The following is a 27441-nucleotide window of genomic DNA, read 5'->3' as shown; positions in this document are numbered from 1 at the left end:
TGTGGTGACTTGCAGGTGGTGGGTTGCTGGTGTTGGGGCAGTTGTTTGGGGCCTCAGCAGGTGCCGTAGCAGCCCCTGTTGGCGTAGCAGCCCAGGCCTCCCAGGCCGTAGCCAAAGCCACGGCCATAGCCCAGGCCGTAGCCTGCGGCCCCAAAGCCACCGGAGATGGGCTGTCCCTGGACGTTGAGCTCCGTGCCCAGGGCAGCCCCTGCGGTGGATCCAACGAAGGAGCTCTGGGGAAGGAGGTCATGATGGGCCCTGGGAAGGTGACGCGGACGGGGGAGGGCTGGATGAGGACGGTGGAGTCCTGGCACTGCCTGACACAGGGCTCGTTGCAGCTGTTGGCCAGCGGGGTGGGTCCGCAGGGGCGGCAGAGGTCGTAGCAGGCCATGGGTGTGGTGTGGAGGGGCCCTGGGAGGGCAGGCAAGAGAAGGTGAGAGAAGGTGAGAGCAGAGAGGGGTGTGAGGCAGGTGCAGGCGGTGGGGGTGCTCGGGGCGGTGTTGCAGGAGGGCTGGTCAGTGGGGAGGCTGGTGTGGGGCTGTGGGGAGGCGTGAGGGCTGCTGAGGCTGGGGCAGAGCGTGCTGGGCGAGAGGGGCCAGGGGGGCGTTGTGTCAGGAGCAGGAGGGGGTTGTGAGGGGCTGGAGGCTCACCTGGTTGTGGGCAGAGAAGGCAGGAGAAGGCTTGAGGAGAAGGGTGGGAGGGAGAGAGGCGCTGGGCCGGCTTTTATGCTGCTCCCGCAGGGGCGGCACAGCCTTGGCCCAGCTGGCGGCATCTTTTAGGAGTTGGTTTTTTGGAGGATTGGATTGTTGGATGTGTGTCAGGGAGGGCCAAATAAACAATTCAAGAGAGGTTTGATGTCAGCAATGAGGTCACCCCGTGTCCCTCGTGTCCTGTGGTTTGTGATGTGTTGAGAATTGTTGATCCTCTTGTTCTGTGTGACTGGTTGTCCATCAGTGAATGTGTTGCACCCAGGAATGCACAGGGAGCCATTTGATGTCCTGGGGAGGACAGTCTCCAATGCCTTAGAAAGGTCACAGTGCCTGGGAGCCCTTCCTGATGGATGAAGGAGAACTGCTGCCCTTGTCTCTGGAATGGGATCAAGAGAGAGGACCTGGAAAACCAGAGACTGCTCAGGCTGAACTTGTTCCATTGTTGTCATCCATTTGGATTTTTGAAATTTTCACTTGGTCATTTAAATTGGATTTTGTGGCCTGATTAAGAAATGCAATAAACAAAGACCCAACAGGGCTCGATCCTTTTTGGCCAGGCTGCTCTGTGGCATCAATTCCCTCCTTCCGCATTCAAGCCATGAGGTTCCATAAGGTAGAAGTTGTAAGAAAACTAATAGGTTGTAACATCCTGTAGCTGGGAGCAAATAACTATGTTTACTAGAGGAAAGTTGGCATGCTTCTCTTGTCCTCCTCTGTCACAAGAAAGGCACTCCTTTGTGGAATTCTGTGATTCCATGTCCTGTCCCTTGAGGCCGTGTCCATCTGACCTTGGCAGCAGGTTTTAATTGTGAGCATTAGAGGGCCAAAGGCTGGAGCTGATGGTGTGTGTCAGGGAGGGCTGAAGATGTGAGCAAAGGTTTGGAGAGGTGGGGTGTGATGAGTGAGGTCCTCCCGTGTCCCTCGTGGGCTGTGGTTTGGGGTGTGTTGTGAGGAGGTGCCCCAAAGCATCCCAGCCCTGTCAGGTCGCTCTGGGCTGTCCCATGTGCCTGGTGGGAGGTGTTGCCCCTTCCCTCCACCTTCCATTCCTCTCCCCTTTGCTTCCACCTGGCTAAGCCTGACACAGGACCTGACTTTTCCTGCTGACTGTGCTCTGGGGGAGTTTTGGTGCCCCTCCTGCTTTTAAGGTTTGGATAGCTGGGACATTTTGGGCCCTGTCCTGGGCTGAGTGGCAGGGAGTGAGGTCCCTTCTCTGGGCATCTTTTCTGTCTGATGGGCAGCAAGAGGATTTGGAGGTGTCCAGGGTTGTTGGACACAAGCATTGCATGATGCCAGAGAATGCAAACAAGGCGGGGCTGTGTCAGTGCCCAGTGTGTTGGGGTGATTAGTGTGTGCAGGGCTGGGCCCAGAGCCTTGGGCTGAGTGTCCCAAAGTGCAGATGGGAACAAGTGTGCAGTGCTGGAGCCCAGGAGCTGCATCCATTGGGCCAAGACTGCAAACATGAGTGGTGATGGCCATGGCCACGTGCTGGAGTTGAGCAAGGGCAGGGGCAAAGTCCTGTTTGTGGGGAGGGGTCAGCCCAGGTAGGAGGAAAGACTGGAGATCAACTGGATCAACTGTTTTCATAGAATTTATCTCTTACTAGGAGAAGATTTTATGTTCCTGGTGGAGAACAAGTGGCCCAAGAGGTGGCCATGAATGTTTGTGTGAAAAGGGATGAGAAGTCTGCAGGTGAGGACTGGGCAAGTTGTGAGCAAGCAGTGGGAGGTGACTCTTGCTGCCTGCTCAGCACTGGGGATGTGCCCTGTGAGGTCTGTGGGCAGTGCTGGGCTCTCCAGTGGAAGAAGCTGATGGACTTGGGGAATGCAGAGCAGTTGAGGTCCATCAAGATTCTAAAGAGGCTGGAGGATGTTTGCTAGAGGAGAGGCTGAGAGAGCTGGGAGTGGCAGGAGACAAGGCTGGCCAGGGAGTGTCCTGAGTGTGTGTGAATCCCTGCTGGCAGGGACTGAAGTGGAGGGAACCCAGCTCTTGTCAGCAGAACACACGGGCAGGACAAGGGGCCATGGACACAAGGGAAACAGTTGGAATTGCATGGGCAAAGAAGACAAGCCTTGTTCTGTGTGAGGGAGGTCAGAGAGTGGAAGAGAAGGTGGAGTCTGTGTGCCTGGAGATGTAACGCTGAACTGGCCATGGTCCTGGCCAAGCTGCTCTTGCTGGGTTTGTTTGAGCAGGAGGGTTGAAGCACTTGCAGTGCATCCTGGCCAAGTGGCTGATGTTGTGTCTGTGCTGGGAAGGTTGAAGAGTCGTGGTGGGGAAGCGAGTTTGTACAGTGTGTGCTGGCCCAGAGAGACTTTGGCAGAAGCGTGTGCAGGAGAGCCTTGTTGTGTGGAAGCCTTTGGTGTAGCAGGTGATGGGTTTGTGCCACGTTCTGTCAGGGCCCCTCCACCCCTGTTCCACTGCCCATCTGTGTTAGTGCTGGTGCCAGATTTGCTAAGAAAGGTGTTGTGGCCTTTTTCCCGATTCTCACTGGCTGTAGAGCCCTGGCCTTGTGCCGAGTGAGGATGTAAAAGCATTGGAATCAAAAAAAGAGGAGGCCTGAGCGAATTTGATGCAGCAGAATTTTATTGAGTCAAAGGAGTGAAGAGACAGGAGCAGGGAGTGGGATGGACGAGGTGAGAGGTGCAAGTAGGGCGACCATCAGGTGAGGTGCTTTGCTTGCAGGAGATATTGGTGCAAGAGTGAGAAGGGCAGGTGCAGGGGGTGTCAGCTGTGGTGGCAAGGAGCCTCAGCAGGTGCCGGAGCATCCCAGGCCTGCCAGACCACAGCCCAGGCCTCCCAGGCCGTAGCCAAAGCCACGGCCATAGCCCAGGCCGTAGCCTGCGGCCCCAAAGCCGCCGGAGATGGGCTGTCCCTGGACGTTGAGCTCCGTGCCCAGGGCAGCCCCTGCGGTGGATCCGACGAAGGAGCTCTGGGGGAAGGAGGTCATGATGGGCCCTGGGAAGGTGACGCGGACGGGGGAGGGCTGGATGAGGACGGTGGAGTCCTGGCACTGCCTGACACAGGGCTCGTTGCAGCTGTTGGCCAGCGGGGTGGGTCCGCAGGGGCGGCAGAGGTCGTAGCAGGCCATGGGTGTGGTGTGGAGGGGCCCTGGGAGGGCAGGCAAGAGAAGAGCAGAGAAGGTGAGAGCAGAGAGGGGTGTGAGGCAGCTGTGGGCGGTGGGCTGGAGGCTCACCTGGTTGTGGGCAGAGAAGGCAGGAGAAGGCGTCAGGAGAAGGGTGGGAGGGAGAGAGGCGCTGGGCCGGCTTTTATGCTGCTCCCGCAGGGGCGGCACAGCCTTGGCCCAGCCCTGTCAGCTGGCGGCACCTTTGAGGAGTTGGGATTTGGGAGGGTTGGATTTTTGGATGTGTAGGAGGATTGGATTGTTGGCTGAATAAACAATCTGAGCCCAGGAGAGGTGTGATGTCATCAGTGAGGTCATTTTGTGGCCCTTGTGTGCTGTGGTTTGTGGGTGCTTTTGCTGACTTGGCCACCTCTTCTTTGTGCTGCATGTCCATCAGTCATTGTGTCGCACCCAGGAATGCTGAGGGAGTCATTTGATGTCCTGGGGAGGTCACTCTCCATTACTTGGAAAGGTCGTAGTCCTTTGGAGCAATTCTTGAGGGATGAAAGAGTGTTCATCGCCTGGAATTGTGATTGAGATCAAGAGAGAGGACCTGGAAAACTTGAGGCTGTTTAGGTTGAATTCAGGCTGGTCAGGTTCCATTCCTTTGGTGTGTTTGGATTTCTGAAATTTTCATGACAAGGGACTTGGTCATTTAAACTTTATTTCTTGAGCTCCTAAAGAAATACAATAAACAAAGACCCAATGGAGCTCCATCCCTTTTTGCCCAGGCTGGTCTGTGACCCCAATTCCCTTATTCTACGTTCAAGCCATGAGATTTAACAGTGTATAACTTCTAAGTTGTAACATCCTGTACCTGTGAGCAAAAACTATAATTACTAGTGGATGGTCAGTAGGCTCCCCTTTCCCCTTCTGTCATTTTGCAGATGTTTCTTTGTGGAATTCTGTCATTCCATGTCCTGCCCTTGAGGCCGCGTCCATCTGACCTTGGTGGCAGCTTTGATGAGTTGGTTGTTGGGAGGATTTACATGAAATATGGGCGTCAGGGCATTTGTCAAATGTGAGGAAAGCAGTGGAGAGGTGGGGTGTCATCAGTGAGGTCACCTTGTGTCCCTCGGGGGCTGTGGTTTGTGGGTGAGTTGTTTAGAGGGGCCCCATTCCCCCTCAGCCCTGTGGGGCTGGTCTGGGCTGTGCAGCCGTGCCGGGTGTGAGGGGCTGCCCCTTCAATCCCATTCATTCCTTCCAGCCTCACTGCCAGCTCACTGAGCCTGTCTTTGAGCCTGGCCTTTGTCACTGGCTGTGCTCTGGTGTCAGCAAGTTCACCCTTTGGGGTCACAGGGCTTGTGCTCTGGTTGAAGACGAGCGTCCACAGAAGAGTTTGTGCTGGGTGTGAGGGGCTTCTCCTTCCATTTGTTGAATTCCCTTCCACCTTTCTCCCAGCTCACACAGCCTGGTTTTAGGCTCAGCCTTGCCCACTGGGTGTGCTCTCTGGGGGCCTGGTTTCCTCTACTGTTGCTAAGGTTGTATCTGAGTGTATGAGGTTCAGCTGACAAGGTTTTGGTCTCAAGAGTTCTGCAGGTGTGGCTTCTGTGAGAAGGTTCCAGAAGCTTCCCTGGTGTCTGACACAGCAAGTTCCCACTGGCTCCATGTTGGATCAGCCACTGGACAAAGCAGAGGCAATCGTGGATGATGCAGTGATTCTGTGATCACAGCCTGTTCTGGAAGGGGCACAATTAGTGCTCAAGAGGAGCTGGAAGAGAGGAGAGAAAACATGGGAGAGGAAGAAGTCTGGGGTGATGAAGGGCAGTGCAGAGGGAGGGGAGGAGGTGGGCCAGGGGCTGTAGCAGAATGTGCTGTGCATCCCGTGGAGCAGAGCATGGTGGGTGAGGCTGTCCCCCCGCAGCCCCTGGAGGAGCAGGGTGGAGCAGAGATGCAGCTGCAGCCCCTGGAGGAGCTGCCAGCAGAGCCAGGGAGTGCCCAAAGAGGCTGTGAGGCCGTGGGGAGGGCGAGGTGGAGCAGGCTCCTGGCAGGACCTGTGGCCCCATGGAGAGAGGAGCCCACCATGGAGGAGGTTTGTTGGCAGAACTTGGGAGCCCCTCGAGAGCCACGTTGGAGCAGCGTGTTCCTAAGGCCTGAGCCTGTGGGAGGGAGCCAGGCTGGAGCCGTTTGTATGGAAATGCAGCCCATGGGAAGGCCCCCATTGGAGACTGTGTGTGTGGGATGGAGCCCACGCTGGAGCAGGGGCAGAGTGTGAGGAGGAAGGAAGAGCAAAACCAACATGGGATGAAGTGAGCCCAAGCCACCTTGTCCATCGCCCTGAGGCACTTGGGGAGAGGGGGCAGAGAACTGGGGAGTGAAGTTCAGCCTGGCTGAAGGGAGGGGTGAAGGGAAGGTATTTAAGGTTTGTTTTTCTGTCCCATTATCTTACTCGAAGGTTTGATTTTTAAGGAATGCAATGAATTTCCCTGGGTGGAGTCTGTTTTGCCCACAATGGTGATTGGTGACTGATCTCCCTGTTCTTAACTCCACTCAGGAGCCTTTCTCCATCTTCTTCTCTGTTTTGTGCACTGGAGGGAAGGGACTGAGAGAGGGGCTTGCTGGGCACTTGGTGTCCTGCAAAGATCAACCCCACAGAGCCCCAAGTTGTCAGCAGAGCAGGGTCCCAGGCTTGTCCCTGCCCCTGGTTCCAAGGTCTCCAGGCTGTGCCTGAGGAATCCCCAGTGACGGTGACCTCACAAAGGGGACTTGCTGTGGGATGTGAGAGCAGAGGAATGGGGGCTTGGGGTCACGTGCACAGGTGATGCAGGGCTCCTGGAGAGGGAGGCTGTTGGTGCAGAGACCCCCTGAATGGGTCCCTGTGGGGCCCTGCAGTAAGCAGGGGATGGTGGCCGGGGCATCTGCACCAGGGATCAGTTAAAGACCCACAACAAGGTGAGATCCTGGTGCGGGGACTCCCAGGCGGGAGGAATTGGGAGGGTGCAGCCAGAGGGACAGTGCAACAAGGAGCCAGAGCTGGGTGAGCTGAGGACCCCCAGAAGGGTGGATGGTGAGCTGGACAGCCAGGACGGGTTCCCCAAGGTCCTTGGAGCACAAGTGAACAAGGACATGGGGCCTTGTGTGGGTGGTCCTGGGCCGTGTCTGTGAGGGGAGATGGTGTAAGAGGGACTGGAGGTGTTTGGGGTGGGAGCAAAGGGTTGGGGTGTCTCAGGGAGTGTTGTCATGTCAAAGCGTCAGTGTGATGAGTTATGGGCTGGTGTAACTTTGTGACAGACCCTCAGGAGCCAGTCAGTGCTGCTGGTGGTGGTGGTGGTGGTGACATATTTCCTAGGAGGGGTCTTGTGCCCCTTTTCCACCCACCCCGCTGGCCTGTTGAGGGGGTGAAGTTGGAAAAGCCCTGGTAGAATTAAAAAGAAAGAGGCGTCTCAGGCTTTGATGCAGGAGAACTTTATTGAGACAAAAGAGTGAAAAGACAAGAGGAAGAAATGGGAGGGATGCAGTGAGAGGTGCAAGTAGGGCGACGATCAGGCGAGGTGCTTTGCTTGCAGGAGATATTGTTGCAAGAGTGAGAAGGGCAGGTGCAGAGGATGTCAGCTGTGGTGTCAAGGAGGCCTCAGCAGATGCCGGAGCAGCCCAGGCCTGCCAGGCCACAGCCCAGTCCTCCCAGGCCGTAGCCAAAGCCACGGCCATAGCCCAGGCCGTAGCCTGCGGCCCCAAAGCCGCCGGAGATGGGCTGTCCCTGGACGTTGAGCTCCGTGCCCAGGGCAGCCCCTGCGGTGGATCCAACGAAGGAGCTCTGGGGGAAGGAGGTCATGATGGGCCCTGGGAAGGTGACGCGGACGGGGGAGGGCTGGATGAGGACGGTGGAGTCCTGGCACTGCCTGACACAGGGCTCGTTGCAGCTGTTGGCCAGCGGGGTGGGTCCGCAGGGGCGGCAGAGGTCGTAGCAGGCCATGGGTGTGGTGTGGAGGGTCCCTGGGAGGGCAGGCAAGAGAAGGTGAGAGAAGGTGAGAGCAGAGAGGGGTGTGAGGCAGGTGCGGGCGGTGGGGGTGCTCGGGGCGGTGTTGCAGGAGGGCTGGTCAGTGGGGAGGCTGGTGTGGGGCTGTGGGGAGGCGTGAGGGCTGCTGAGGCTGGGGCAGAGCGTGCTGGGCGAGAGGGGCCAGGGGGGCGTTGTGTCAGGAGCAGGAGGGGGTTGTGAGGGGCTGGAGGCTCACCTGGTTGTGGGCAGAGAAGGCAGGAGAAGGCTTGAGGAGAAGGCTGTGAGGGAGAGAGGCGCTGGGCCGGCTTTTATGCTGCTCCCGCAGGGGCGGCACAGCCTTGGCCCAGCCCTGTCAGCTGGTGGCACCTTTGAGGAGTTGGTTTTTTGGAGGATTGTATTTTTGGATGTGTGTCAGGGAGGGCTAAATAAACAATGCAAGAGAGGTGTGATGTCAGCAGTGAGGTCACCCCGTGTCCCTCGTGTCCTGTGGTTTGTGGATGTGTTGAGAATTGTTGATCCTCTTGTTCTGTGTGACTGGATGTCCATCAGTCAATGTGTTACACCCAGGAATGCACAGGGAGCCATTCGATGTCCTGGGCTGGACAGTCTCCAATGCCTTTAGAAAGGTCACAGTGCCTGGGAACCCTTCCTGACGGATGAAGGAGAGCTCCTGCCCTTGTCTCTGGAATGGGATCAAGAGAGAGGACCTGGAAAACCAGAGGCTGCTCAGGCTGAACTTGTTCCATTGTTGTGATCCATTTGGATTTTTGAAATTTTCACTTGGTCATTTAAATTGGATTTTGTGGCCTGATTAAGAAATGCAATAAACAAAGACCCAACAGGGCTCGATCCCTTTTTGGCCAGGCTGCTCTGTGGCATCAATTCTCTCCTTCCGCATTCAAGCCATGAGGTTCCATAAGGTAGAAGTTGTAAGAAAACTAATAGGTTGTAACACCCTGTACCTGGGAGCAAATAACTATGTTTACTCGAGGAAAGTTGGCATGCTTCTCTCTCCTCCTCTGTCACAAGAAAGGCATTCCTTTGTGGAATTCTGTGATTCCATGTCTTGCCCTTGAGGCCGTGTCCATCTGACCTTGGCAGCAGGTTTTAATTGTGAGCATTAGAGGGCAAAGGCAGGAGCTGATGGTGCGTGTCAGGGAGGGCTGAAGATGTGAGCAAAGCTTTGGAGAGGTGGGGTGTGATCCCTTGGATGTGTGTCAGGGAGGGCTGAATAAAGAATTAGAGTCCAGGAGAGGTGTGATGTCAGCAGTGAGGTTATTTTTTCGCCCTCGTGTGCTGTGGTTTGTGGGTGCTTTTGCTGACTTGGCCCCCTCTTGTTCTGTGTGACTGGATGTCCATCAGTCATTGTGTTGCGCCCAGGAATGCTGAGGGAGCCATTTGATGTCCTGGGGAGAACACTCTCCATCAGCTTGGAAAGGTCATAGTCCTTTGGAGCACTTCTTGAGGGATGAAAGAGAGCTCATCCCCTGGAATCGTGACTTAGATCAAGAGAGAGGACCTGCAAAACTTGAGGCTGCTCAGGCTGAATTCAGGCTGGTCCGGTTCCATTCCTATGGTCTGTCTGGATTTCTGAAATTTTCATGACAAGTTACTTGGTCATTTAAACTTTATTTCTTGACCTTCTGAAGAGATGCATTAAACAAACACTGAACGGTGCTCGATCCCTTTTTGCCCTGGCTGGTCTGTGACCCCAATTCCCTTATTCTGCGTTCAAGCCATGGGATTTCACAATGTAGAACTCCTAAGTTGTAACGTCCTGTACCTGTAAGCAAAAATTATAATTACTAGTGGATGGTCAGTGGGCTCCTCTCTCCTCTTCTGTCATTTTGCAGATGTTTCTTTGTGGAATTCGGTCATTCCATGTCCTGCCCTTGAGGCCGTGTCCATCTGACCTTGGCAGCAGCTTTGATGAGTTGGTTGTTGGGTGATTTACATGAAATGTGGGGGTCAGGGCATTTGTCAGATGTGAGGAAAGCACTGGAGAGGTGGGGTGTCATCAGTGAGGTCACCCTATGTCCCTCGGGGGCTGTGGTTTGTGGGTGAGTTGTTTAGAGGGGCCCCATTCCCCCTCAGCCCTGTGGGGCTGGTCTGGGCTGTGCAGCCGTGCCGGGTGTGAGGGGCTGCCCCTTCAATCCCATTCATTCCTTCCAACCTCACTACCACCTCACTGAGCCTGTCTTTGAGCCTGGCCTTTGTCACTGGCTGTGCTCTGGTGTCAGCAAGTTCACCCTATGGGGTCACAGGGCTTGTGCTCTGGTTGAAGACGAGCGTCCAAAGAAGAGTTTGTGCTGGGTGTGAGGGGCTTCTCCTTCCATTTGTTGAATTCCCTTCCACCTTTCTCCCAGCTCACACAGCCTGGTTTTAGGCTCAGCCTTGCTCACTGGGTGTGCTCCCTGTGGGTCTGGTTGCTTCTACTGCTGCTAAGGTTGTATCTGAGTGTATGTGGTTCAGCTGACAAGAGTTCTGCAGGTGTGGTTTCTGTGAGAAGGTTCCAGAAGCTTCCCTGGTGTCTGACACAGCAAGTTCCCACTGGCTCCATGTTGGATCAGCCGCTGGACAAAGCAGAGGCAATCGTGGAGGATGCAGTGATTCTGTGATCACAGCCTGTTCTGGAAGGGGCACAATTAGTGCTCAAGAGGAGCTGGAAGAGAAAAAACATGGGAGAGGAAGAAGTCTGGGGAGATCAAGGCCAGTGCAGAGGGATAGGAGGAGGTGGGCCTGGGGCTGTAGCAGAATGTGCTGTGCAGCCCGTGGAGCAGAGCATGGTGGGTGAGGCTGTCCCCCCACAGCCCCTGGAGGAGCAGGGTGGAGCAGAGATGCAGCTGCAGCTCCTGGAGGAGCTGCCAGCAGAACCAGGGAGTGCCCAAAGAGGCTGTGAGGCCGTGGGGAGGGCGAGGTGGAGCAGGCTCCTGGCAGGACCTGTGGCCCCATGGAGAGAGGAGCCCACCATGGAGGATGTTTATTTGGCAGAACTTGGGAGCCCCTCCAGTGCCACGTTGGAGCAGCGTGTTCCTAAGGCCTGACCCCGCGGGAGGGAGCCAGGCTGGAACTGTTTGTATGGAAATGCAGCCCATGGGAAGGCCCCTGTTGGAGACTGTGTGTGTGGGATGGAGCCCACGCTGGAGCAGGGGCAGAGTGTGAGGAGGAAGGAAGAGGAAAACCAACATGGGATGAAGTGAGCCCAAGCCACCTTGTCCATCGCCCTGAGGCACTTGGGGAGAGGGGGCAGAGAACTGGGGAGTGAAGTTGAGCCTGGCTGAAGGGAGGGGTGAAGTGAAGGTAGTTAAGGTTTGTTTTTCTGTCCCATTATCTTACTCGAAGGTTTGATTTTTAAGGAATGTAATGAATTTCCCTGAGTGGAGTCTGTTTTGCCCACAATGGTGATTGGTGACTGATCTCCCTGTTCTTAACTCCACTCAGGAGCCTTTCTCCATCTTCTTCTCTGTTTTGTGCACTGGAGGGAAGGGACTGAGAGAGGGACTTGGTGAGCACTTGGTGTCCTGCAAAGCTCAACCCCAACCCCGCAGAGCCCCAAGTTGTCAGCAGAGCAGGGTCCCAGGCTTGTTCCTGCCCCTGGTTCCAAGGTCTCCAGGCTGTGCCTGAGGAATCCCCAGTGACGGTGACCTCACAAAAGGGACTTGCTGTGGGACGTGAGAGCAGAGGGATGGGGGCTTGGGGTCACGTGCACAGGTGATGCAGGGCACCTGGAGAGGGAGGCTGTTGGTGCAGAGACCCCCTGAATGGGTCCGTGTGGGGCCCTGCAGTGAGCAGGGGATGGTGGCTGGGTCATCTGCACCAGGGATCAGTTAAAGACCCACAACAAGGTGAGATCCTGGTGCGGGGACTCCCAGGCAGGAGGAATGGGGAGGGTGCAGCCAGAGGGACAGTGCAACAAGGAGCCAGAGCTGGGTGAACTGAGGACCCCCAGAAGGGTGGGTGGTGAGCTGGACAGCCTGCATGGGTTCCCCAAGGTCCTTGGAGCACAAGTGAACAAGGACATGGGGCCTTGTGTGGGTGGTCCTGGGCCGTGTCTGTGAGGGGAGATGGTGTAAGAGAGACTGGAGGTGTTTGGGGTGGGAGCAAAGGGTTGGGGTGTCTCAGGGAGTGTTGTCATGTCAAAGCGTCAGTGTGATGAGTGATGGGCTGGTGTAACTTTGTGACAGACCCTCAGGAGCCAGTCAGTGCTGCTGGTGGTGGTTGTGGTGACATATTTCCTAGGAGGGGTCTTGTGCCCCTTTTCCACCCACCCCGCTGGCCTGTTGAGGCCTGGCTGTGTAGGGGGTGAAGTTGGAAAAGCCCTGGTAGAATTGAAAAGGAAGAGGCGTCTCAGGCTTTGATGCAGGAGAACTTTATTGAGACAAAAGAGTGAAAAGAGAAGAGGAACAAATGGGAGGGATGTGGTGAGAGGTGCAAGTAGGGCGACGATCAGGCGAGGTGCTTTGCTTGCAGGAGATATTGGTGCAAGAGTGAGAAGGGCAGGTGCAGAGGGTGTCAGCTGTGGTGTCAAGGAGGCTCAGCAGATGCCGGAACAGCCCAGGCCTGCCAGGCCACAGCCCAGGCCTCCCAGGCCGTAGCCAAAGCCACGGCCATAGCCCAGGCCGTACCCTGCGGCCCCAAAGCCGCCGGAGATGGGCTGTCCCTGGACGTTGAGCTCCGTGCCCAGGGCAGCCCCTGCGGTGGATCCGACGGCGGAGCTCTGGGGGAAGGAGGTCATGATGGGCCCTGGGAAGGTGACGCGGACGGGGGAGGGCTGGATGAGGACGGTGGAGTCCTGGCACTGCCTGACACAGGGCTCGTTGCAGCTGTTGGCCAGCGGGGTGGGTCCGCAGGGGCGGCAGAGGTCGTAGCAGGCCATGGGTGTGGTGTGGAGGGTCCCTGGGAGGGCAGGCAAGAGAAGGTGAGAGAAGGTGAGAGCAGAGAGGGGTGTGAGGCAGGTGCGGGCGGTGGGGGTGCTCGGGGCAGTGTTGCAGGAGGGCTGGTCAGTGGGGAGGCTGGTGTGGGGCTGTGGGGAGGCGTGAGGGCTGCTGAGGCTGGGGCAGAGCGTGCTGGGCGAGAGGGGCCAGGGGGGCGTTGTGTCAGGAGCAGGAGGGGGTTGTGAGGGGCTGGAGGCTCACCTGGTTGTGGGCAGAGAAGGCAGGAGAAGGCTTGAGGAGAAGGGTGGGAGGGAGAGAGGCGCTGGGCCGGCTTTTATGCTGCTCCCGCAGGGGCGGCACAGCCTTGGCCCAGCACTGTCAGCTGGCGGCACCTTTGATGAGTTGGTTTTTTGGAGGATTGGATTGTTGGATGTGTGTCAGGGAGGACCAAATAAACAACCAGAGCCCAGGAGAGGTGTGATGTCAGCATCATCAGATGTGAGGTCACCCCGTGTCCCTCATGTGCTGTGGTTTGTGGATGTGTTGAGAATTGTTGATCCTCTTGTTCTGTGTGACTGGTTGTCCATCAGTCAATGTGTTGCACCCAGGAATGCACAGGGAGCCATTTGATGTCCTGGGGAGGACAGTCTCCAATGCCTTAGAAAGGTCACAGTCCCTGGGAGCCCTTCCTGATGGATGAAGGAGAGCTCCTGCCCTTGTCTCTGGAATGGGATCAAGAGAGAGGACCTGGAAAACCAGAGACTGCTCAGGCTGAACTTGTTCCATTGTTGTCATCCATTTGGATTTTTGAAATTTTCACTTGGTCATTTAAATTGGATTTTGTGGCCTGATTAAGAAATGCAATAAACAAAGACCCAACAGGGCTCGATCCTTTTTTGGCCAGGCTGCTCTGTGGCATCAATTCCCTCCTTCCGCATTCAAGCCATGAGGTTCCATAAGGTATAAGTTGTAAGAAAACTAATAGGTTGTAACATCCTGTAGCTGGGAGCAAATAACTATGTTTACTAGAGGAAAGTTGGCATGCTCCTTTGTCCTCCTCTGTCACAAGAAAGGCACTCCTTTGTGGAATTCTGTGATTCCATGTCCTGTCCTTGAGGCCGTGTCCATCTGACCTTGGCAGCAGGTTTTAATTGTGAGCATTAGAGGCCAAAGGCTGGAGTTGATGGTGGGTGTCAGGGAGGGCTGAAGATGTGAGTAAACTTTGGAGAGGTGGGGTGTGATGAGTGAGGTCCTCCCGTGTCCCTGGTGTGCTGTGGTTTGTGGGTGTGTTGTGAGGAAGTGCCCCAAAGCATCCCAGCCCTGTCAGGCTGCTCTGGAGTTTCACATGTGTTGCCCCTTCCCTCACCTTCCATCCCTCTCCCCTTGTCTTCCACCTGGCTAAGCCTGACACTGGACCTGACTTTTCCTGCTGACTGTGCTCTGGGGGGGGTTTTGTGCCCCTCCTGCTTTTAAGGTTTTGATACCTGGGGCCTTTTGGGCCCTGTCCGGGGCTAAGTTGCAGGGAGTGAGGTCCCTTCTCTGGGCATCTTTTCTGTCTGCTGGGCAGGAAGAGGATTTGGAGGTGTCCAGGGTTGTTGGACACAAGCATTGCGTGATCCCAGAGAATGCAAACAAGGCTGGGCTGTGTCAGTTCCCAGTGTGGTGGGGTGATTAGTGTGTGCAGGGCTGGGCCCAGAGCCTTGGGCTGAGTGTCCCAAAGTGCAGATGGGAACAAGTGTGCAGTGCTGGAGCCCAGGAGCTGCATCCATTGGGCCAAGACTGCAAACATGAGTGGTGATGGCCATGGCCACGTGCTGGAGTTGAGCAAGGGCAGGGGCAAAGTCCTGTTTGTGGGGAGGGGTCAGCCCAGGTAGGAGGAAAGACTGGAGATCAACTGGATCAACTGTTTTCATAGAATTTATCTCTTACTAGGAGAAGATTTTATGTTCCTGGTGGAGAACAAGTGGCCCAAGAGGTGGCCATGAATGTTTGTGTGAAAAGGGATGAGAAGTCTGCAGGTGAGGACTGGGCAAGTTGTGAGCAAGCAGTGGGAGGTGACTCTTGCTGCCTGCTCAGCACTGGGGATGTGCCCTGTGAGGTCTGTGGGCAGTGCTGGGCTCTCCAGTGGAAGAAGCTGATGGACTTGGGGAATGCAGAGCAGTTGAGGTCCATCAAGATTCTAAAGAGGCTGGAGGATGTTTGCTAGAGGAGAGGCTGAGAGAGCTGGGAGTGGCAGGAGACAAGGCTGGCCAGGGAGTGTCCTGAGTGTGTGTGAATCCCTGCTGGCAGGGACTGAAGTGGAGGGAACCCAGCTCTTGTCAGCAGAACACACGGGCAGGACAAGGGGCCATGGACACAAGGGAAACAGTTGGAATTGCATGGGCAAAGAAGACAAGCCTTGTTCTGTGTGAGGGAGGTCAGAGAGTGGAAGAGAAGGTGGAGTCTGTGTGCCTGGAGATGTAACGCTGAACTGGCCATGGTCCTGGCCAAGCTGCTCTTGCTGGGTTTGTTTGAGCAGGAGGGTTGAAGCACTTGCAGTGCATCCTGGCCAAGTGGCTGATGTTGTGTCTGTGCTGGGCAGGTTGAAGAGTCGTGGTGGGGAAGCGAGTTTGTACAGTGTGTGCTGGCCCAGAGAGACTTTGGCAGAAGCGTGTGCAGGAGAGCCTTGTTGTGTGGAAGCCTTTGGTGTAGCAGGTGATGGGTTTGTGCCACGTTCTGTCAGGGCCCCTCCACCCCTGTTCCACTGCCCATCTGTGTTAGTGCTGGTGCCAGATTTGCTAAGAAAGGTGTTGTGGCCTTTTTCCCGATTCTCACTGGCTGTAGAGCCCTGGCCTTGTGCCGAGTGAGGATGTAAAAGCATTGGAATCAAAAAAAGAGGAGGCCTGAGCGAATTTGATGCAGCAGAATTTTATTGAGTCAAAGGAGTGAAGAGACAGGAGCAGGGAGTGGGATGGACGAGGTGAGAGGTGCAAGTAGGGCGACCATCAGGTGAGGTGCTTTGCTTGCAGGAGATATTGGTGCAAGAGTGAGAAGGGCAGGTGCAGGGGGTGTCAGCTGTGGTGGCAAGGAGCCTCAGCAGGTGCCGGAGCATCCCAGGCCTGCCAGACCACAGCCCAGGCCTCCCAGGCCGTAGCCAAAGCCACGGCCATAGCCCAGGCCGTAGCCTGCGGCCCCAAAGCCGCCGGAGATGGGCTGTCCCTGGACGTTGAGCTCCGTGCCCAGGGCAGCCCCTGCGGTGGATCCAACGAAGGAGGTCTGGGGGAAGGAGGTCATGATGGGCCCTGGGAAGGTGACGCGGACGGGGGAGGGCTGGATGAGGACGGTGGAGTCCTGGCACTGCCTGACACAGGGCTCGTTGCAGCTGTTGGCCAGCGGGGTGGGTCCGCAGGGGCGGCAGAGGTCGTAGCAGGCCATGGGTGTGGTGTGGAGGGGCCCTGGGAGGGCAGGCAAGAGAAGAGCAGAGAAGGTGAGAGCAGAGAGGGGTGTGAGGCAGCTGTGGGCGGTGGGCTGGAGGCTCACCTGGTTGTGGGCAGAGAAGGCAGGAGAAGGCGTCAGGAGAAGGGTGGGAGGGAGAGAGGCGCTGGGCCGGCTTTTATGCTGCTCCCGCAGGGGCGGCACAGCCTTGGCCCAGCCCTGTCAGCTGGCGGCACCTTTGAGGAGTTGGGATTTGGGAGGGTTGGATTTTTGGATGTGTAGGAGGATTGGATTGTTGGCTGAATAAACAATCTGAGCCCAGGAGAGGTGTGATGTCATCAGTGAGGTGATTTTGTGGCCCTTGTGTGCTGTGGTTTGTGGGTGCTTTTGCTGACTTGGCCACCTCTTCTTTGTGCTGCATGTCCATCAGTCATTGTGTCGCACCCAGGAATGCTGAGGGAGTCATTTGATGTCCTGGGGAGGTCACTCTCCATTACTTGGAAAGGTCGTAGTCCTTTGGAGCAATTCTTGAGGGATGAAAGAGTGTTCATCGCCTGGAATTGTGATTGAGATCAAGAGAGAGGACCTGGAAAACTTGAGGCTGTTTAGGTTGAATTCAGGCTGGTCAGGTTCCATTCCTTTGGTGTGTTTGGATTTCTGAAATTTTCATGACAAGGGACTTGGTCATTTAAACTTTATTTCTTGAGCTCCTAAAGAAATACAATAAACAAAGACCCAATGGAGCTCCATCCCTTTTTGCCCAGGCTGGTCTGTGACCCCAATTCCCTTATTCTACGTTCAAGCCATGAGATTTAACAGTGTATAACTTCTAAGTTGTAACATCCTGTACCTGTGAGCAAAAACTATAATTACTAGTGGATGGTCAGTAGGCTCCCCTTTCCCCTTCTGTCATTTTGCAGATGTTTCTTTGTGGAATTCTGTCATTCCATGTCCTGCCCTTGAGGCCGCGTCCATCTGACCTTGGTGGCAGCTTTGATGAGTTGGTTGTTGGGAGGATTTACATGAAATATGGGCGTCAGGGCATTTGTCAAATGTGAGGAAAGCAGTGGAGAGGTGGGGTGTCATCAGTGAGGTCACCTTGTGTCCCTCGGGGGCTGTGGTTTGTGGGTGAGTTGTTTAGAGGGGCCCCATTCCCCCTCAGCCCTGTGGGGCTGGTCTGGGCTGTGCAGCCGTGCCGGGTGTGAGGGGCTGCCCCTTCAATCCCATTCATTCCTTCCAGCCTCACTGCCAGCTCACTGAGCCTGTCTTTGAGCCTGGCCTTTGTCACTGGCTGTGCTCTGGTGTCAGCAAGTTCACCCTTTGGGGTCACAGGGCTTGTGCTCTGGTTGAAGACGAGCGTCCACAGAAGAGTTTGTGCTGGGTGTGAGGGGCTTCTCCTTCCATTTGTTGAATTCCCTTCCACCTTTCTCCCAGCTCACACAGCCTGGTTTTAGGCTCAGCCTTGCCCACTGGGTGTGCTCTCTGGGGGCCTGGTTTCCTCTACTGTTGCTAAGGTTGTATCTGAGTGTATGAGGTTCAGCTGACAAGGTTTTGGTCTCAAGAGTTCTGCAGGTGTGGCTTCTGTGAGAAGGTTCCAGAAGCTTCCCTGGTGTCTGACACAGCAAGTTCCCACTGGCTCCATGTTGGATCAGCCACTGGACAAAGCAGAGGCAATCGTGGATGATGCAGTGATTCTGTGATCACAGCCTGTTCTGGAAGGGGCACAATTAGTGCTCAAGAGGAGCTGGAAGAGAGGAGAGAAAACATGGGAGAGGAAGAAGTCTGGGGTGATGAAGGGCAGTGCAGAGGGAGGGGAGGAGGTGGGCCAGGGGCTGTAGCAGAATGTGCTGTGCATCCCGTGGAGCAGAGCATGGTGGGTGAGGCTGTCCCCCCGCAGCCCCTGGAGGAGCAGGGTGGAGCAGAGATGCAGCTGCAGCCCCTGGAGGAGCTGCCAGCAGAGCCAGGGAGTGCCCAAAGAGGCTGTGAGGCCGTGGGGAGGGCGAGGTGGAGCAGGCTCCTGGCAGGACCTGTGGCCCCATGGAGAGAGGAGCCCACCATGGAGGAGGTTTGTTGGCAGAACTTGGGAGCCCCTCGAGAGCCACGTTGGAGCAGCGTGTTCCTAAGGCCTGAGCCTGTGGGAGGGAGCCAGGCTGGAGCCGTTTGTATGGAAATGCAGCCCATGGGAAGGCCCCCATTGGAGACTGTGTGTGTGGGATGGAGCCCACGCTGGAGCAGGGGCAGAGTGTGAGGAGGAAGGAAGAGCAAAACCAACATGGGATGAAGTGAGCCCAAGCCACCTTGTCCATCGCCCTGAGGCACTTGGGGAGAGGGGGCAGAGAACTGGGGAGTGAAGTTCAGCCTGGCTGAAGGGAGGGGTGAAGGGAAGGTATTTAAGGTTTGTTTTTCTGTCCCATTATCTTACTCGAAGGTTTGATTTTTAAGGAATGCAATGAATTTCCCTGGGTGGAGTCTGTTTTGCCCACAATGGTGATTGGTGACTGATCTCCCTGTTCTTAACTCCACTCAGGAGCCTTTCTCCATCTTCTTCTCTGTTTTGTGCACTGGAGGGAAGGGACTGAGAGAGGGGCTTGCTGGGCACTTGGTGTCCTGCAAAGATCAACCCCACAGAGCCCCAAGTTGTCAGCAGAGCAGGGTCCCAGGCTTGTCCCTGCCCCTGGTTCCAAGGTCTCCAGGCTGTGCCTGAGGAATCCCCAGTGACGGTGACCTCACAAAGGGGACTTGCTGTGGGATGTGAGAGCAGAGGAATGGGGGCTTGGGGTCACGTGCACAGGTGATGCAGGGCTCCTGGAGAGGGAGGCTGTTGGTGCAGAGACCCCCTGAATGGGTCCCTGTGGGGCCCTGCAGTAAGCAGGGGATGGTGGCCGGGGCATCTGCACCAGGGATCAGTTAAAGACCCACAACAAGGTGAGATCCTGGTGCGGGGACTCCCAGGCGGGAGGAATTGGGAGGGTGCAGCCAGAGGGACAGTGCAACAAGGAGCCAGAGCTGGGTGAGCTGAGGACCCCCAGAAGGGTGGATGGTGAGCTGGACAGCCAGGACGGGTTCCCCAAGGTCCTTGGAGCACAAGTGAACAAGGACATGGGGCCTTGTGTGGGTGGTCCTGGGCCGTGTCTGTGAGGGGAGATGGTGTAAGAGGGACTGGAGGTGTTTGGGGTGGGAGCAAAGGGTTGGGGTGTCTCAGGGAGTGTTGTCATGTCAAAGCGTCAGTGTGATGAGTTATGGGCTGGTGTAACTTTGTGACAGACCCTCAGGAGCCAGTCAGTGCTGCTGGTGGTGGTGGTGGTGGTGACATATTTCCTAGGAGGGGTCTTGTGCCCCTTTTCCACCCACCCCGCTGGCCTGTTGAGGGGGTGAAGTTGGAAAAGCCCTGGTAGAATTAAAAAGAAAGAGGCGTCTCAGGCTTTGATGCAGGAGAACTTTATTGAGACAAAAGAGTGAAAAGACAAGAGGAAGAAATGGGAGGGATGCAGTGAGAGGTGCAAGTAGGGCGACGATCAGGCGAGGTGCTTTGCTTGCAGGAGATATTGTTGCAAGAGTGAGAAGGGCAGGTGCAGAGGATGTCAGCTGTGGTGTCAAGGAGCCTCAGCAGATGCCGGAGCAGCCCAGGCCTGCCAGGCCACAGCCCAGTCCTCCCAGGCCGTAGCCAAAGCCACGGCCATAGCCCAGGCCGTAGCCTGCGGCCCCAAAGCCGCCGGAGATGGGCTGTCCCTGGACGTTGAGCTCCGTGCCCAGGGCAGCCCCTGCGGTGGATCCAACGAAGGAGCTCTGGGGGAAGGAGGTCATGATGGGCCCTGGGAAGGTGACGCGGACGGGGGAGGGCTGGATGAGGACGGTGGAGTCCTGGCACTGCCTGACACAGGGCTCGTTGCAGCTGTTGGCCAGCGGGGTGGGTCCGCAGGGGCGGCAGAGGTCGTAGCAGGCCATGGGTGTGGTGTGGAGGGTCCCTGGGAGGGCAGGCAAGAGAAGGTGAGAGAAGGTGAGAGCAGAGAGGGGTGTGAGGCAGGTGCGGGCGGTGGGGGTGCTCGGGGCGGTGTTGCAGGAGGGCTGGTCAGTGGGGAGGCTGGTGTGGGGCTGTGGGGAGGCGTGAGGGCTGCTGAGGCTGGGGCAGAGCGTGCTGGGCGAGAGGGGCCAGGGGGGCGTTGTGTCAGGAGCAGGAGGGGGTTGTGAGGGGCTGGAGGCTCACCTGGTTGTGGGCAGAGAAGGCAGGAGAAGGCTTGAGGAGAAGGGTGGGAGGGAGAGAGGCGCTGGGCCGGCTTTTATGCTGCTCCCGCAGGGGCGGCACAGCCTTGGCCCAGCCCTGTCAGCTGGTGGCACCTTTGAGGAGTTGGTTTTTTGGAGGATTGTATTTTTGGATGTGTGTCAGGGAGGGCTAAATAAACAATGCAAGAGAGGTGTGATGTCAGCAGTGAGGTCACCCCGTGTCCCTCGTGTCCTGTGGTTTGTGGATGTGTTGAGAATTGTTGATCCTCTTGTTCTGTGTGACTGGATGTCCATCAGTCAATGTGTTACACCCAGGAATGCACAGGGAGCCATTCGATGTCCTGGGCTGGACAGTCTCCAATGCCTTTAGAAAGGTCACAGTGCCTGGGAACCCTTCCTGACGGATGAAGGAGAGCTCCTGCCCTTGTCTCTGGAATGGGATCAAGAGAGAGGACCTGGAAAACCAGAGGCTGCTCAGGCTGAACTTGTTCCATTGTTGTGATCCATTTGGATTTTTGAAATTTTCACTTGGTCATTTAAATTGGATTTTGTGGCCTGATTAAGAAATGCAATAAACAAAGACCCAACAGGGCTCGATCCCTTTTTGGCCAGGCTGCTCTGTGGCATCAATTCTCTCCTTCCGCATTCAAGCCATGAGGTTCCATAAGGTAGAAGTTGTAAGAAAACTAATAGGTTGTAACACCCTGTACCTGGGAGCAAATAACTATGTTTACTCGAGGAAAGTTGGCATGCTTCTCTCTCCTCCTCTGTCACAAGAAAGGCATTCCTTTGTGGAATTCTGTGATTCCATGTCTTGCCCTTGAGGCCGTGTCCATCTGACCTTGGCAGCAGGTTTTAATTGTGAGCATTAGAGGGCAAAGGCAGGAGCTGATGGTGCGTGTCAGGGAGGGCTGAAGATGTGAGCAAAGCTTTGGAGAGGTGGGGTGTGATCCCTTGGATGTGTGTCAGGGAGGGCTGAATAAAGAATTAGAGTCCAGGAGAGGTGTGATGTCAGCAGTGAGGTTATTTTTTCGCCCTCGTGTGCTGTGGTTTGTGGGTGCTTTTGCTGACTTGGCCCCCTCTTGTTCTGTGTGACTGGATGTCCATCAGTCATTGTGTTGCGCCCAGGAATGCTGAGGGAGCCATTTGATGTCCTGGGGAGAACACTCTCCATCAGCTTGGAAAGGTCATAGTCCTTTGGAGCACTTCTTGAGGGATGAAAGAGAGCTCATCCCCTGGAATCGTGACTTAGATCAAGAGAGAGGACCTGCAAAACTTGAGGCTGCTCAGGCTGAATTCAGGCTGGTCCGGTTCCATTCCTATGGTCTGTCTGGATTTCTGAAATTTTCATGACAAGTTACTTGGTCATTTAAACTTTATTTCTTGACCTTCTGAAGAGATGCATTAAACAAACACTGAACGGTGCTCGATCCCTTTTTGCCCTGGCTGGTCTGTGACCCCAATTCCCTTATTCTGCGTTCAAGCCATGGGATTTCACAATGTAGAACTCCTAAGTTGTAACGTCCTGTACCTGTAAGCAAAAATTATAATTACTAGTGGATGGTCAGTGGGCTCCTCTCTCCTCTTCTGTCATTTTGCAGATGTTTCTTTGTGGAATTCGGTCATTCCATGTCCTGCCCTTGAGGCCGTGTCCATCTGACCTTGGCAGCAGCTTTGATGAGTTGGTTGTTGGGTGATTTACATGAAATGTGGGGGTCAGGGCATTTGTCAGATGTGAGGAAAGCACTGGAGAGGTGGGGTGTCATCAGTGAGGTCACCCTATGTCCCTCGGGGGCTGTGGTTTGTGGGTGAGTTGTTTAGAGGGGCCCCATTCCCTCTCAGCCCTGTGGGGCTGGTCTGGGCTGTGCAGCCGTGCCGGGTGTGAGGGGCTGCCCCTTCAATCCCATTCATTCCTTCCAACCTCACTACCACCTCACTGAGCCTGTCTTTGAGCCTGGCCTTTGTCACTGGCTGTGCTCTGGTGTCAGCAAGTTCACCCTATGGGGTCACAGGGCTTGTGCTCTGGTTGAAGACGAGCGTCCAAAGAAGAGTTTGTGCTGGGTGTGAGGGGCTTCTCCTTCCATTTGTTGAATTCCCTTCCACCTTTCTCCCAGCTCACACAGCCTGGTTTTAGGCTCAGCCTTGCTCACTGGGTGTGCTCCCTGTGGGTCTGGTTGCTTCTACTGCTGCTAAGGTTGTATCTGAGTGTATGTGGTTCAGCTGACAAGAGTTCTGCAGGTGTGGTTTCTGTGAGAAGGTTCCAGAAGCTTCCCTGGTGTCTGACACAGCAAGTTCTCACTGGCTCCATGTTGGATCAGCCGCTGGACAAAGCAGAGGCAATCGTGGAGGATGCAGTGATTCTGTGATCACAGCCTGTTCTGGAAGGGGCACAATTAGTGCTCAAGAGGAGCTGGAAGAGAAAAAACATGGGAGAGGAAGAAGTCTGGGGAGATCAAGGCCAGTGCAGAGGGATAGGAGGAGGTGGGCCTGGGGCTGTAGCAGAATGTGCTGTGCAGCCCGTGGAGCAGAGCATGGTGGGTGAGGCTGTCCCCCCGCAGCCCCTGGAGGAGCAGGGTGGAGCAGAGATGCAGCTGCAGCCCCTGGAGGAGCTGCCAGCAGAACCAGGGAGTGCCCAAAGAGGCTGTGAGGCCGTGGGGAGGGCGAGGTGGAGCAGGCTCCTGGCAGGACCTGTGGCCCCATGGAGAGAGGAGCCCACCATGGAGGATGTTTATTTGGCAGAACTTGGGAGCCCCTCCAGTGCCACGTTGGAGCAGCGTGTTCCTAAGGCCTGACCCCGCGGGAGGGAGCCAGGCTGGAGCCGTTTGTATGGAAATGCAGCCCATGGGAAGGCCCCTGTTGGAGACTGTGTGTGTGGGATGGAGCCCACGCTGGAGCAGGGGCAGAGTGTGAGGAGGAAGGAAGAGGAAAACCAACATGGGATGAAGTGAGCCCAAGCCACCTTGTCCATCGCCCTGAGGCACTTGGGGAGAGGGGGCAGAGAACTGGGGAGTGAAGTTGAGCCTGGCTGAAGGGAGGGGTGAAGTGAAGGTAGTTAAGGTTTGTTTTTCTGTCCCATTATCTTACTCGAAGGTTTGATTTTTAAGGAATGTAATGAATTTCCCTGAGTGGAGTCTGTTTTGCCCACAATGGTGATTGGTGACTGATCTCCCTGTTCTTAACTCCACTCAGGAGCCTTTCTCCATCTTCTTCTCTGTTTTGTGCACTGGAGGGAAGGGACTGAGAGAGGGGCTTGCTGGGCACTTGGTGTCCTGCAAAGCTCAACCCCAACCCCGCAGAGCCCCAAGTTGTCAGCAGAGCAGGGTCCCAGGCTTGTCCCTGCCCCTGGTTCCAAGGTCTCCAGGCTGTGCCTGAGGAATCCCCAGTGACGGTGACCTCACAAAAGGGACTTGCTGTGGGACGTGAGAGCAGAGGGATGGGGGCTTGGGGTCACGTGCACAGGTGATGCAGGGCACCTGGAGAGGGAGGCTGTTGGTGCAGAGACCCCCTGAATGGGTCCGTGTGGGGCCCTGCAGTGAGCAGGGGATGGTGGCTGGGTCATCTGCACCAGGGATCAGTTAAAGACCCACAACAAGGTGAGATCCTGGTGCGGGGACTCCCAGGCAGGAGGAATGGGGAGGGTGCAGCCAGAGGGACAGTGCAACAAGGAGCCAGAGCTGGGTGAACTGAGGACCCCCAGAAGGGTGGGTGGTGAGCTGGACAGCCTGCATGGGTTCCCCAAGGTCCTTGGAGCACAAGTGAACAAGGACATGGGGCCTTGTGTGGGTGGTCCTGGGCCGTGTCTGTGAGGGGAGATGGTGTAAGAGAGAGTGGAGGTGTTTGGGGTGGGAGCAAAGGGTTGGGGTGTCTCAGGGAGTGTTGTCATGTCAAAGCGTCAGTGTGATGAGTGATGGGCTGGTGTAACTTTGTGACAGACCCTCAGGAGCCAGTCAGTGCTGCTGGTGGTGGTGGTGGTGACATATTTCCTAGGAGGGGTCTTGTGCCCCTTTTCCACCCACCCCGCTGGCCTGTTGAGGCCTGGCTGTGTAGGGGGTGAAGTTGGAAAAGCCCTGGTAGAATTGAAAAGGAAGAGGCGTCTCAGGCTTTGATGCAGGAGAACTTTATTGAGACAAAAGAGTGAAAAGAGAAGAGGAACAAATGGGAGGGATGTGGTGAGAGGTGCAAGTAGGGCGACGATCAGGCGAGGTGCTTTGCTTGCAGGAGATATTGTTGCAAGAGTGAGAAGGGCAGGTGCAGAGGGTGTCAGCTGTGGTGTCAAGGAGGCTCAGCAGATGCCGGAACAGCCCAGGCCTGCCAGGCCACAGCCCAGGCCTCCCAGGCCGTAGCCAAAGCCACGGCCATAGCCCAGGCCGTAGCCTCCGGCCCCAAAGCCGCCGGAGATGGGCTGTCCCTGGACGTTGAGCTCCGTGCCCAGGGCAGCCCCTGCGGTGGATCCGACGGCGGAGCTCTGGGGGAAGGAGGTCATGATGGGCCCTGGGAAGGTGACGCGGACGGGGGAGGGCTGGATGAGGACGGTGGAGTCCTGGCACTGCCTGACACAGGGCTCGTTGCAGCTGTTGGCCAGCGGGGTGGGTCCGCAGGGGCGGCAGAGGTCGTAGCAGGCCATGGGTGTGGTGTGGAGGGTCCCTGGGAGGGCAGGCAAGAGAAGGTGAGAGAAGGTGAGAGCAGAGAGGGGTGTGAGGCAGGTGCGGGCGGTGGGGGTGCTCGGGGCAGTGTTGCAGGAGGGCTGGTCAGTGGGGAGGCTGGTGTGGGGCTGTGGGGAGGCGTGAGGGCTGCTGAGGCTGGGGCAGAGCGTGCTGGGCGAGAGGGGCCAGGGGGGCGTTGTGTCAGGAGCAGGAGGGGGTTGTGAGGGGCTGGAGGCTCACCTGGTTGTGGGCAGAGAAGGCAGGAGAAGGCTTGAGGAGAAGGGTGGGAGGGAGAGAGGCGCTGGGCCGGCTTTTATGCTGCTCCCGCAGGGGCGGCACAGCCTTGGCCCAGCACTGTCAGCTGGCGGCACCTTTGAGGAGTTGGTTTTTTGGAGGATTGGATTGTTGGATGTGTGTCAGGGAGGACCAAATAAACAACCAGAGCCCAGGAGAGGTGTGATGTCAGCATCATCAGGTGTGAGGTCACCCCGTGTCCCTCATGTGCTGTGGTTTGTGGATGTGTTGAGAATTGTTGATCCTCTTGTTCTGTGTGACTGGTTGTCCATCAGTCAATGTGTTGCACCCAGGAATGCACAGGGAGCCATTTGATGTCCTGGGGAGGACAGTCTCCAATGCCTTAGAAAGGTCACAGTCCCTGGGAGCCCTTCCTGATGGATGAAGGAGAGCTCCTGCCCTTGTCTCTGGAATGGGATCAAGAGAGAGGACCTGGAAAACCAGAGACTGCTCAGGCTGAACTTGTTCCATTGTTGTCATCCATTTGGATTTTTGAAATTTTCACTTGGTCATTTAAATTGGATTTTGTGGCCTGATTAAGAAATGCAATAAACAAAGACCCAACAGGGCTCGATCCTTTTTTGGCCAGGCTGCTCTGTGGCATCAATTCCCTCCTTCCGCATTCAAGCCATGAGGTTCCATAAGGTATAAGTTGTAAGAAAACTAATAGGTTGTAACATCCTGTAGCTGGGAGCAAATAACTATGTTTACTAGAGGAAAGTTGGCATGCTCCTTTGTCCTCCTCTGTCACAAGAAAGGCACTCCTTTGTGGAATTCTGTGATTCCATGTCCTGTCCTTGAGGCCGTGTCCATCTGACCTTGGCAGCAGGTTTTAATTGTGAGCATTAGAGGCCAAAGGCTGGAGTTGATGGTGGGTGTCAGGGAGGGCTGAAGATGTGAGTAAACTTTGGAGAGGTGGGGTGTGATGAGTGAGGTCCTCCCGTGTCCCTGGTGTGCTGTGGTTTGTGGGTGTGTTGTGAGGAAGTGCCCCAAAGCATCCCAGCCCTGTCAGGCTGCTCTGGAGTTTCACATGTGTTGCCCCTTCCCTCACCTTCCATCCCTCTCCCCTTGTCTTCCACCTGGCTAAGCCTGACACTGGACCTGACTTTTCCTGCTGACTGTGCTCTGGGGGGGGTTTTGTGCCCCTCCTGCTTTTAAGGTTTTGATACCTGGGGCCTTTTGGGCCCTGTCCGGGGCTAAGTTGCAGGGAGTGAGGTCCCTTCTCTGGGCATCTTTTCTGTCTGCTGGGCAGGAAGAGGATTTGGAGGTGTCCAGGGTTGTTGGACACAAGCATTGCGTGATCCCAGAGAATGCAAACAAGGCTGGGCTGTGTCAGTTCCCAGTGTGGTGGGGTGATTAGTGTGTGCAGGGCTGGGCCCAGAGCCTTGGGCTGAGTGTCCCAAAGTGCAGATGGGAACAAGTGTGCAGTGCTGGAGCCCAGGAGCTGCATCCATTGGGCCAAGACTGCAAACATGAGTGGTGATGGCCATGGCCACGTGCTGGAGTTGAGCAAGGGCAGGGGCAAAGTCCTGTTTGTGGGGAGGGGTCAGCCCAGGTAGGAGGAAAGACTGGAGATCAACTGGATCAACTGTTTTCATAGAATTTATCTCTTACTAGGAGAAGATTTTATGTTCCTGGTGGAGAACAAGTGGCCCAAGAGGTGGCCATGAATGTTTGTGTGAAAAGGGATGAGAAGTCTGCAGGTGAGGACTGGGCAAGTTGTGAGCAAGCAGTGGGAGGTGACTCTTGCTGCCTGCTCAGCACTGGGGATGTGCCCTGTGAGGTCTGTGGGCAGTGCTGGGCTCTCCAGTGGAAGAAGCTGATGGACTTGGGGAATGCAGAGCAGTTGAGGTCCATCAAGATTCTAAAGAGGCTGGAGGATGTTTGCTAGAGGAGAGGCTGAGAGAGCTGGGAGTGGCAGGAGACAAGGCTGGCCAGGGAGTGTCCTGAGTGTGTGTGAATCCCTGCTGGCAGGGACTGAAGTGGAGGGAACCCAGCTCTTGTCAGCAGAACACACGGGCAGGACAAGGGGCCATGGACACAAGGGAAACAGTTGGAATTGCATGGGCAAAGAAGACAAGCCTTGTTCTGTGTGAGGGAGGTCAGAGAGTGGAAGAGAAGGTGGAGTCTGTGTGCCTGGAGATGTAACGCTGAACTGGCCATGGTCCTGGCCAAGCTGCTCTTGCTGGGTTTGTTTGAGCAGGAGGGTTGAAGCACTTGCAGTGCATCC

General features: G+C 56.0%; 4 protein-coding genes across 7 annotated transcripts; all 4 read right to left on the bottom strand.

The window, feature by feature from the left end:
- Nucleotides 1-44: 44 nt before the first annotated feature.
- On the bottom strand, nt 45-13003 carry LOC116789640 (feather keratin B-4-like). Of its 4 annotated transcripts, none has more exons than XM_032693701.1 (3): nt 12901-13003; nt 3501-3815; nt 45-97 (listed from the first exon to the last, which is right to left on the bottom strand). In XM_032693701.1, exons 2-3 carry the CDS (start codon nt 3793-3795, stop codon nt 54-56), a joined length of 339 nt encoding a protein of 112 aa, XP_032549592.1. In that variant the 5' UTR covers nt 3796-3815; nt 12901-13003; the 3' UTR covers nt 45-53. The 4 variants fall into 4 exon arrangements, 3 of the variants coding, with proteins under 3 accessions (XP_032549592.1, XP_032549601.1, XP_032549581.1); XM_032693710.1 differs by lacking the exon at nt 12901-13003 and adding an exon at nt 8001-8089; XM_032693690.1 differs by lacking the exon at nt 12901-13003 and adding an exon at nt 3901-4057.
- On the bottom strand, nt 12300-12651 carry LOC116794834 (feather keratin B-4-like). Its single transcript, XM_032703960.1, has one exon. The coding sequence runs from the start codon at nt 12639-12641 to the stop codon at nt 12300-12302; it is 342 nt and encodes a 113-aa protein (XP_032559851.1). The 5' UTR covers nt 12642-12651.
- A 2708-nt stretch (nt 13004-15711) lies between the features above and the next one.
- On the bottom strand, nt 15712-16315 carry LOC116794799 (feather keratin B-4-like). Its single transcript, XM_032703871.1, has 2 exons — nt 16159-16315; nt 15712-16073 (listed from the first exon to the last, which is right to left on the bottom strand). The coding sequence occupies exon 2, from the start codon at nt 16051-16053 to the stop codon at nt 15712-15714; it is 342 nt and encodes a 113-aa protein (XP_032559762.1). The 5' UTR covers nt 16054-16073; nt 16159-16315.
- An 8241-nt stretch (nt 16316-24556) lies between these two features.
- On the bottom strand, nt 24557-24908 carry LOC116794759 (feather keratin B-4-like). Its single transcript, XM_032703776.1, has one exon. It carries the CDS (start codon nt 24896-24898, stop codon nt 24557-24559), a length of 342 nt encoding a protein of 113 aa, XP_032559667.1. The 5' UTR covers nt 24899-24908.
- Nucleotides 24909-27441: the final 2533 nt, after the last annotated feature.

This window comes from Chiroxiphia lanceolata, chromosome 1 (genome assembly GCF_009829145.1).
Source record: "Chiroxiphia lanceolata isolate bChiLan1 chromosome 1, bChiLan1.pri, whole genome shotgun sequence".
NCBI lineage: Eukaryota > Metazoa > Chordata > Aves > Passeriformes > Pipridae > Chiroxiphia > Chiroxiphia lanceolata.
The sequence above is the reverse complement of the archived record's forward strand: the minus strand, read 5'-3'. Positions and strand labels throughout refer to the sequence as shown.